General features: G+C 41.6%; 1 protein-coding gene across 5 annotated transcripts in view; it reads right to left on the bottom strand.

Annotated features, from left to right (window-relative positions):
* Positions 1-2,163: 2,163 nt before the first annotated feature.
* DCX (doublecortin) overlaps positions 2,164-11,396 on the bottom strand; it is a 103,173-nt gene continuing 93,940 nt past the window's right edge. For all 5 annotated transcript variants that reach the window (XM_004769079.3, XM_004769081.3, XM_004769082.3 and 2 more), the window contains exon 7: positions 2,164-6,225. In XM_004769079.3, the coding sequence (XP_004769136.1) occupies positions 6,169-6,225 (57 nt within the window). In that variant the 3' untranslated portion in view covers positions 2,164-6,168. The remainder of the gene's footprint in view (positions 6,226-11,396) is intronic.

The following is an 11,396-nucleotide window of genomic DNA, read 5'->3' as shown; positions in this document are numbered from 1 at the left end:
ACAGCAGAGATGACCTATGGTCTCTCATGATATTATATTACAGCTTTTAAAACTATGAGCAAAGCAAATGAAATCAGTTAATAGTATTTAGCTGATAAGAATCCATGGGTGGACTTTTCTGTTCAGCTGATTATTTCTCTGAGCACACTTCACTGCTCCACAAAATGGCAGACTAAAAAAGAACCACAGAGTGCTCTGTACAGTGCTTGGAAGGCAAAGACCCAAAGATACATGAGCTGTAAGGAAACTGCTTATAAAGATCTGCTTTGGGGAAGGGCAACTGAAAATGGAGAACAAAGAGCCAGGATCAGATTGATTTCAACCACCATACTTCTGACTGGACTGGGGTACGATCAGCGCTGGTCAAGTCCAGAAATAACTTCACATCACCAAGGCAAAACTTCAGAGCTAAGAAGAGGTATGTGCCCAATACTTAGACATGGAGGAAGGAAGGAATAAAATGGGAGACAACAAACAAGAGAGGGAATTGCAGAGGACAAGAGATGGGCATTTGTACTCTGAAAGAAGAGAGTGATAAGAGAGTATAAAAATGAGAGCAATTCTAATGAACTAGAGAGAGAAAGACAAGACAAAGAAATACACAGGGGAGGTAGACATTGGCAAAAAGACATTGCTTCCTCAGGTTATTATTAACCCAGAAATGAGAAGTTTCCAGGTCCCCACGTGTGCCTTAGTTCACAAGGTGTTTGCTCTGACTTCCACTGTGCCACCTACTCTCCCCACTAGGCTGTCCCTTCTAATCAGAAGCAAGAAGATGCTTTAATTCCCAAGGTGAATTCTATATCCCCCCACCCCAAACCCAGGCATCTAAGGTAAGATGAGATTGCATCTGATTCCAGAAGATGTCAAAGTGTAGGCAGTTAGAAGCAGGTTCCAGAGTCTTGTCCTGTGATAGCCAGTGTCACACCACCTGGGCCAAAGTGGGAGGTCTGCATGGATCTTTAATGAGAAACAAGCAGGAAACAATAGCAACACCAAGTGGTTGAATGTCAAGGCCACACTACATCTTTGAGGATGGAGATAAGCTCTGGGAACCAGGATGGGAGAGACAGAGGAAAAAGTCTCTTTTTCCTGAAGAAATAGAAGAATAAAATTGGGAATTCAATTTTAAGAAATGAATGGCCTGTGTTGTCTTGGTCCATAATCACAGCCTTTAGGGCAATCCACTGAATATTAACAGCACTACACTGGGTCTAGGGCACCAAGAGCCAAAGAGTCTGTTGGAGATATCTCTCCCCCGCCAGAAGGTAGGCATGGGGAATCAATGCAGTATTCTTGCTCCACGTGGCCACACAGATAAGGAAGAGGAAACACCATATGGAATCACTGAATGTTCCATTGGACAATACTACATAAGAGGTTTCCTTCCTAGGGCAATGGCAGAAGTGTGACAGCTCTCTTGCTACGTAAGAGGTCTCAGATCACTTCTGGCATATCAATGTCTGGGACTTCATTCTCTCTGGATTCCAGGTCCCAAAACATAGGACCCTTGATGTCCCCTCATTTCATATGAGCTTCAAAATACTTACAGTTTACTGATGAAACCAGCCTAGGCCTAAGAGCCAAATCCCTGGATGCCATAAGGACAATGCATGATTGTGGCCTGGCCTTGGAGATTCAAGTGGCCCTTTGCGGCCAAGGAGAGGTTCCAAAGACCTGCTTCAAAAAATTAATCTCCAATGCCTTTTAGTCTCCATAGTGACTTGGGTAGCAAAAGAGGTCATTCAAACCCCACTGTCCTGGGGCAGCTATCCAGAGATGTATGTTGGCAAAGATGTTTTGGAGGTAGGCTGATCTCTGAAAACACTCTCATCAGTGTGCTAGAGCTCCTCTGGGGTACATGGGCATGCTTATTCCCTTGTCCCAGGGAGATGTGTTTTTTTTAAAAAAAAAGAAAAGCTACTTAGAACCATATCTGAGGGGGATTGAGGACATGTCCTGCCATTATTAAAGGGACTAAAGGAGTAGATGTCATTTTGTCCAAGGCAAGCACTGCATTGCTGCTCTAAGACTTGGGCTGGTTGATTCAAAGAAGGATCAAGGGGGCTCAGACCCCTTATATTTTCCTTCTTCTTAGAACTATACATACACTTTAAGGTTCCTTGGATCCTTCCAATTGGGGAGGAGAAACAGGAAGAGAAGCAGGGTAAGCCCAGAAGGAAGTCTCTTGGACCTGAACTAATGAATAACCCTTCAATCCCAGAAGGAGACTTACTAGGAGCCAAACCATGGGTTCAGACCTTGTTGCCCTGGTTTCTGCCATGGAAGGCCACAGGAGCAAGCAGCACACACAAGAAGGTGAGTATGGCATGTAGAGCACAGAGCTTGCTTTTTAGTGCAAACGCTAGGAGCCAATGTTTACCACCAGCTGAGGTGAATTTTAGTTATGAAGCCCCTTGCTTATATCTGGAAATTATCCCCATTGGGGCAGGATGGGTATGGGAGCATTGTGGATGAGAACCACCACAGTAAGACCAGGTTATTCTCTCTAGCTAGCCTCTCTCCCATATTTTAAAAGAAATCATTGCCAGTGAATGGCAGCCACAGTCATTCAAAAAATACTGAAAAGCCATTTCGGAAATTTATGGGGAACAAAGCTGTGGTTCTATTTCTTCCTTCCTTTCCCTGCTCTAGGGACAGGAATCATTTCCCTCAGCCTCTGAAGACCCAGCCAATAGGAGATGTGATGAGGTGAGCTGACAGGGAAAAATCAGCCTTCCCCCATTTCAGCTGGACAGGGCAGGAGCTCAGAGAGCCAAGGGCTCCTCAAGGTGGGACAGTGATTCTCTGTGTTGGGTGGACAAGGTCAGGCACCTCATTGTTCCTGTGGGTCCTCAATGCCTCCTCCTCCTTTGGGGACATCTGCAGTCCATGTGGATGGGAACCATGTGAACACAGGGAGAAAGAGCCGTATGAGATTGCTGTGTGGATTCCCCACTGAGCTCAGGGCAGCAGCATATGGCTCCAAGATGCAACATGACCCTGGGAAAGAATTCTCAGGAGTCTCATGGAAGGCAATACAGTTCAGTGGGAAAAGGCCCTGGAATAAGAGCCAATAGATGTGGGTTCTAATCCCAGCTCTGCCCCTAGCCAGCTGTGTGACCTTGGGGAAATTACCTCTGCATCTCGTTCCTGGCCTGAAAAGGAGGAATTTGGAGTAGGTCATGTGATCCTAAGGTTCCTTCCAGCTAGAAAGCTCTATGATTCAATCTAGGCTAATACTAAAGTCCTTAAGGACACAAAGCAGTCATGCTAATGGCTATCCTTTCCAAAACAGTGAAGAGAAAAGGAAATTTTCTCTCAATTTACCCCTAGTTAACACTACTTAAGAAGTTGTTCAGCCCAGCCCCATATATACATTTTCCCCTTCTTTGTCCCTATTTCTATTTCTGTAAGGGAGAAAAATCAGGAGGTAGGAACAAGCAACAGATGGATTGTGTGTGTGTGTGCATGCGTGCGCGTGGGCATGCGCGTGCGTAAAAGAGGAAGGGAGGATAGGGGAGTGGTAGTGGTGGTAGATGTTTGCTGAACGACTTGATATTTGCTGAGTGTGCAGAAGGTAATACAATGGGACTTTAGTGGTAAAACCGGATTGGGCAAAATCTGGCATGAATGACAAGGGTGAAGGCGCACAGTTATGATTTTTTCTTCTGCTTTGAAAATAGGCTAATTTAAAATGCCATCGTTAAAGGCTTAGATTTTGGAACAAGACCAAGCCCCCTGAAGTGGCAGTACAGACATGTTCTCTTATAATTGATTAAAAGAAAGATGGAAAATCTACTTTTATGATTGAAGACTGTTGGATCAAAGGTCACTCTCAGGAGAATGTGTCCATTTAGTACACCTGCCACCAGCGAGGAAATGCTCAAGAAGGTAGCACAGGGCCCAGGATAGGAGAGAATCTAAACTCCTCTGGTCTTGCTCCTCACCAGCCTGTCCGTTAGTGGCCTCAGTCTCCGTCTCATCTTAAATGGAAGGAACTGGGCTAAATGAGATCCGGAGAGAGTGGAATCTTTGGGGGTCTGGCCTGAAGATTAAAAATAGACCTGCTACTCTCTCTACACTGCCCCCTCCCCCCTCCTCACCATCCCAAGTACCAGTTTTTCCCAATTAACTACAAATTGTTCTGGGAGGCACTAAGGAAAAACCTTGAGCTTCCAGAAGAAAGTAGGGAGTAAAGAAAATGGTCTCTGTCATGGTTTCCAATAGGCCTACACATAAAGGAGAGAGACAAAGAAATATTCTCATGATTTGGGGTTCTTTGGAGACCCATTGAACCAGGAATCAGTATTATTATCATCAGGACTTTTCTTGAGCCAAAGATATTTCTTGTAGCTAAGGTCCTCTGAAGCTTGTCTAGAGGTATCTGAGCTACCCCTTACGCCACCAAGTTCCCTTCCACATCAGCAATGCCACCAAGTTGCCACGGATCTGGGGTATCCTGCAGTATCTCCCAGTTCTGAAGCCACTGAGGGTATACACACACATACGCACACACCTCCCAAGCTCATTCTAGTTCAAGAGGAGGAACAACTGCAACTCTTGGACAACTCTTGAACAACCAACAGCTTGGCTTTGAGTGCTGCCCCTCACACACTATCCGAACATTTACAAAGAAATAAGGGGGAAAAAAAACTTCTTATCTGCTAAAAGCAAACACAGAACTGGCATGCATGGCTTTCCCTTAAATTTAGTCATCTTTGCCATTATGGGCTATGGTTACAGACAAAAAGCAGTGTTATGAACCGGTACCTCAAAGACTGAGAGCTATTTCGAATGATCAGTCCTTAGTAAAGAGAAATCCTTTCTAGCGTGAAAGACAAGTGAAAGGTCTCTGTGTCTTCAGTATGAAATATCAGGATCGCAGATAAAAAAGACTTGCTGAAAATATGCCGTAACATTTCCCTTAAAATATAATTAGAATGTCTGGTCCACGTTGAAATTATTAATGTAAGCATAACTGTTATAAAGTTATCAAAAGACTGATTCTATTGAATTGGCCTCTGCTACTCATTTTTTTTTCCTCCCGGAGGTTTCTGTTTGGCAGTGACAGCATGATTTCTAAACTATGTTATTCTTCTGCATTTTTTTTTTTGGTAAATTTTCTGTATGTGTTTTTTAGACAAAAGAAAAATCACCAGTTTATAAAAAAGGAGCCTGAAGAGTTTGCTCCCGAAGTACAGACACGAAGTTTTATAAAAAGGATATTGGTTTTCTTGCTATAAAAAGCGACCAAAAGGTGTCAGACCTGAAAACAAATTCTCACAGTGTTTTCAGTGTTGGCTGTTTACAAGGCATTCAATAGAACAGAGACAGATGGATACCATACAGTTTGTGTAATAACTCGCTATGTTAGACAGCCTCCTAGAGGAATCGGGCATACGAAGTCCCTCACCGCCAACCCTTAATTGCTTATTGATTCCAAATTGCCCCACTGGAGAGCTCGACAAGAAATTTGCTGTGCTTTAGAAATGCTACCGAAACGACGACAGCGTTTCTCAATTCTGCCTAGTCTCATTTTCACTTGCCCTGCACCGGGGTCCTAAGCATCTGCTGTCAGAATTACAAATTGCTGGTGTTTCTCCCCCTTGACAGCCAGAACTGGTGCTAGACGACAAACTGGGGGCTCCGTCGGGAGGGAAGAGCAAGGCTGGGGAGCTGCCTTGCCGCCCTCCCAGGATCTTCCAGCATTCTTGAGATCAGGAGACAAGGGGCACTTGTGTTTGTCACTCTTGGATTTGCCAATGAGTTTCTTTCCCACATACGCATTTTAAGGGCTATGTATGTAAACAACCCTCTACAGAAGGAAGACTGTCCTGTATGGGCAAAGTGAGATGGGGGAGAAATAACGCAGGCGCCTAAGTTTTCAATAGAAAGGTCATGGACTAGCACATTTTGCATCCCCGGAAAGTCACCCCGAAGAATGGTTAATCGATCTATCTCTTATAATTGGTAACTGTGGATCAGTGGCCCAGAGGAGAAATCACAGGAACATAAACCCAACATATTACAGTGTGTTTTTAAAAGTAAAAACAATGACAAATTAAAATTTGAAAGCACCAATAGCCCTGTTGGACCCTTGAGCAGAAGTACCCTATTGTAACGGTGAGTTTGGATTTGTACTCTGGACTCCGAGCATTCTCTTCTTCACATGGAATCACCAAGTGAGTCCGAGTCATCCAAGGACAGAGGCAGGTACAGATCCTGTAAGAAGATAAGAGGTAAAGTTAACTCCTTTTCTTGACATACTGGGCTCTGAAATGGGCAACATCAGATGACTGGGTTGTTTTAATTAGTATTTTATTTAATTCTTATTTTGAACTAGTGACAGATTCAGAGGAAGCTGAAGTATCAGGAGGAATATTTGTGATGATGTACCCTTCACTCAACTTCCCCCAGTGGTAACATCTTGCCATTTTCCATGCACTTGTGTTGCACAAATGTGTGCATAGTTCTATGCAATTTTACCATGTGTGTATTCGTGTGCCCATCACCACAGCTGAGATACAGACCTGTACCCTCATCAGTGGGCTCCCTTACACTGCCCCAGTCAGAGCTATAAAACCCTGTGTCCCACATCTAAACCCCCCATGGCAACCAATGATCTGTTTCCCATCTCTACAGTTTTGTCATACCAAGACTATTATATAAATGGAACCATACGGTATGTAACCTTTCAGGACTGGCCTTTCCCATTTAGCATAATTCTCTAGGGATTCATGCAAGTTGTTGCACATGTCAGCAGGTTCACTCCTTTAGATTGCTGACAGCATTCCATGGTGCCATTATGCCACAGTTTGGTTAACTATTCACCCATTGAAGGGCATTGCGGGCTATTACAACTTAAGCTTGCTCTAAAAATTCTTATACGGGTTTTTGTATTAACATAAGTTTACGTTTCTCTGGGATAAATGCTCAAGAGTACTACTGCTGAGTCGTACGGCCATTGCACACTAAGTTTGTAAAGACTGCAGTATTGTTTTCCAGAGTGGGGGTACTCTTTACTTTTTCATCAGACAAGTATTAGGGATCCAGTTTGTTGACGTCTTCGCCAGTATTTGGTGTTTTCTCTCCTTTTTATTTATCTAATTTTGGGGGTTTTAAGTGGTATCTCATTACGGTTTTAATTTGAATTTTCCTGGTGGTTACTGGTATTGAACAACTTTTCATATTGTCTGTTTATTTGCTTATTTCTCAGAGTATGAGCAGGGGATGGGACAGGGAGAAGGAGAGAATCTCAAGCAGACTCCACGCTGAGGAGGGAGCATGACAAGGAGCTCGATCTCACCATCCCGAGACCCGACCTGAGCTAGAATCAAGAGTCAGACACTTAACCAGCTGGGTCACCCAGGCACCCCTCTTCAGATCTTTTGTTCATTTTCTAACTTGTTTTTTTTTCTTTTTTTCTTTCTTACTGTTGAGTTTTAAGATGTTTTTATCTTTTATGTATGTCTTTGGCTAGCTATGTGGCTTACAACTATTTTCTCCCATTCTGTTGCTTGTCTTTCCATACCTTTTGCGTGGTCTTTGACAAAGCAAAAGTTTTTAATTTTGATGAGGTCCAGTTTATTATTCTTTTTACTTTATAGATGATAGTTTTGTTGTCAAACCTGAGAACTCTCTGCTTAGCCAAAGATCACAAGATCTTCTCCTAGGTTTCCTTTTTACCTCTTTTACACTTATATCTATTGTCCATTTTTTAAGTTAATTTCTTTTTTTCTTTTTAGAGTTAATTTCTGCATAAGACATGAGGTTTAAGTTAGGGGTCATTTTTTTGTTCTATGAATATTCAATGTTCCAGCACCACTTATTGAAAAGGCTATCTTTCCTCTTTTGATTGAATCTGTGCCCTTGTCAAAAATCAGTTGTGAATATATATGTCAGTTCATCTCAGGCTCCCAGAGAACTGCCAGGTCCTGAACAAATGCTTAACCGAGAAAATGTACCCCATCTGCCTACTTGCACCAGGAATTACAGTCCATGGCTCCAGTACTGCCCAAGACTTGTCTGCATCTTGAGGTGAAGGAGCAGGAGGAGGAGATGGAAAGAGGACATGGCATTGGTTTTTCCCACTGTCCTCAGAGCTGTAGTTAGAGATACTTGTGATTCTTCTTGGACATACTTCACCCATAATCTAAATCCGCGATTTTCAAATCTCTGTCTCTGTCTCTCTCTTAATATCTCTCTCTCTTCTTCTTCTTCTAAGTCCTCTAGTTAAATGAGATTTTGTTCGGGAGCCCAATACATAAAATAAATACAAGTGTAGCTGTTGTAGTTGATTCAGACATTGGGGGGGCAGAATCTCACCCATCTCCAAATGAAGCAGTTTGAAAACCACTGTTATCATTTGCATTATCAGCAAGATACTAAAGGGAACCAAAACATTTAGGGTCAACTCTGGATATTCAAGAGATCCTTCTTGATGTTTTAAAAAAGATTTTTTTTTTTTTTTTTTTGCTTAGAAGGAAGGGGTAAGAAAAAAGAAAATTTTTAGGCAACTTCAATGGAAAGAGGAACAAAGTATATTCAGAAACCTGAGCTTTTAGTCCTGGAATTAGTACTACTATGACTTTGAACAAGTCTTTGAACCTTGGTGTCTTCATCAAGAAAATTCAGTATTGGAAAGGCGATATGTAAAGTCTCTCACCTCTTTGACTGTTATTTAGGACCCTCAAGGGACTACAATCATTAAAAAACAAAAGAAAGGCAAGTATAGCAATAGACTCACTTCTCACCAACCCGGCTTCCCTTCATGGTAAATCAGGGGCTTACAAACTTTTTTGTAAAAGGCTAGATAATAAATATTTTGTGCTTTCTTTGCTGGTCACATATGGTCTCTGTCATGCAGTCTTGTTTGTTTGCACTTTGTTTTACAACTCTTTAAAGATATTAAAAAACATTTCTTTTTTCATATTGGGGGGCCATCCCCAAACAACGAGGTCATAGGCAGTATTTGGCACCCTTGTTCTAAACTACCAAACACAATCTCTTATAAAACTGATAAACAGGAAGTACAAGGCTGAGGAAACAATAGAAGTTTAACAAAAATTTGTAAAATCGAACTCGGGCAAAGTGGTATACAATCTGGTCACATCTCTGAAGGGATTTTGCCTCTCTTGTACTTGAATAAAGTGAAAATTGAATGTAGTCAAAAGTATCTTCGAGCTCTAGACTTCCAGAATGGCAAAGAAAGACTCTTTGAAAATCTGCTCCAACCAGTGACACTGGAAAAATTGTTAAAACCAACATTTTCAGAACTCTGGAAATTAACAAAAAGTTTTCAGTAATCCGAAGAGTGTTTATTCAAGAAAAATGGCTGAATATAAGAATACCAAAATTTGTAGTGCTTTAGCTTATTCTCTTTCCCTTCTCCCTCTCCCCAACTTCAAGGTAGCCTTGAAAGCCAACAGCCTCCCAATTCCAGTATCTGGAAAACAGCAAACTAGTAGTGAGATGGTGCAGAATGAATTAAGAGCCCCCCCCCCCACACACAAAAATAAAGCCCCATTCACAGAGAATTGTCACTATTTGGCCTGTTTGGTAGTCCTTGGAAACTCCCATTCATACACTCTTTATTTGACCTAATGCAGAGCACACTCACTGTGAGCCGCCTTTTCAGATGTTTAAAATCACAGCTGCCTAAAGAAGAGGAAACTGTTAGGGCAAATGAAGCTGCTCCAAACATTAAAAGGAAAAGCTAGAGAATTAGTGTCCATAGGAGAGTTTGAAAAGTTCCAACATATTCGCATGCTCCTAGGAATCTCTGTGACATGGCACATTTTCAAAACTGGGTGTATTCTGAGAAAAGACCCAAGACGGTCCTAATCTCTCATCTCTGGTTGGCCTTGAGGCCCTGCACAAGCAGCAAACGAAGGCTAAGGCAAAATTATAAACTGCCTGAAAGAGCATTGAAATCATGCCCCAACACACACACACACACACACACACACACACAGCATCTAAGCCAAGGCAGGGAGCCTTATTGGATCAAGGCATTTAAGGAAATCTAGTAAAATTTTCTTTCAAGAATGAAGGAGGAAACAAGACATTCTCAGATAAACAAAGACAGGGCATTCATTGCTAGCAGACATATCCAAGAAATACTAAAGAGAAGCTTTCAGGGGGGAAATGAAAGGACAATGGACAGTAATTCAAATCCACATAAAGAAAGAACACTTGGTAAAGGTAAATACAGAGGTAAATACAAAAGACACAAGTTTATTTTTGTAACTCTTCTCTTCTATTATCCAGTTCAAAAGACAACTGCGTAATTATATATGGGTGCTGATGGACTTATTATGCATAAAGAGGTAATTTGTATGTTAATAGGAGCCCAAAAGGAGGGGAAGGGAGGAGGGTCAAGTCCACACTATGGTAACTATTTTTATATTCAATTGAAATTAAGTTGATATTATTTCAAAATAGATTGCACTAAGATGTCAATCGTACTCTCCAGGGTAGCCACAAACATAACTCAAAATTAGTTAAAAAAAACAAACAAACAAGGAGATTAAAATTGTACATTAGAAAAAACATCTAACACAAAAAAGAGCAAAAATTGAAGAATAAGGGAACCAAAAAACATAAGACATGTAGAAAATAACAAAATGGCAGATGTAATTTCTACCTTATCAGTAATTACATTAAACATAAATAGAATAAGCAACCAAATTAAAAGGTAGAGGTTAGCAGAATGAATTTTTAAAACAAAAAGCAAGCAAACAAACAAACAAAAACCATGATCTAGCTCTCTGCTGCCTGAAAGAGACATAATTCAAAGACACACATAGGTTGAACACAAAAGGATGGAAAAAGACTTATCATACAAATAGTAATCAAAAGAGAGCTGGACAGGCTATACTAATAACAGGGGGAGAAAAAGCTGAACAACTCAAGAGAGCAGGCCAAATAAATTCCCAAGCTTCCCCATTCATTTGGGAAGGTACCAGTGGAAGGTGCTGGGGCAGGTCAAAATTCTCAGAAGGACGGATAAGGGCAGAAATGCATAGGACAAAGACACAACAAGAAGCAATGTAGTATGGGAGACCTATATCCCAGGCCTATCCTGGCTATTTAACTTCCCCTTACAGGGTCTTTGCTTCTCTATCTGTAAGTTGGGGAAGATGCAGACTAGAAGATCTTTCAGTTTCCTTCTGGTTCTAAAATTCTCTAGGTCAGATCATTGCATTTTGTTTTTTATTAGTTAGACCAAAGCAAGAGAAATGAGCTAGACACTGCCAAGTTCATGAACTCCTTGGGAATTTTAAGGGTCTTTTCATTATGGAGGCCACTTTGAGTCCTACCACACGGAACCCTGGGTTTCAGCATTCACCCTTGCTCTTGATTATTCATGTAACAGAACCTTCATTGTGGTT

The sequence above is a fragment of the Mustela putorius genome, unplaced genomic scaffold, assembly GCF_011764305.1.
Source record: "Mustela putorius furo isolate JIRA1106 unplaced genomic scaffold, ASM1176430v1.1 tig00003901_pilon_pilon_pilon, whole genome shotgun sequence".
Taxonomy (NCBI): domain Eukaryota; kingdom Metazoa; phylum Chordata; class Mammalia; order Carnivora; family Mustelidae; genus Mustela; species Mustela putorius.
The sequence above is the reverse complement of the archived record's forward strand: the minus strand, read 5'-3'. Positions and strand labels throughout refer to the sequence as shown.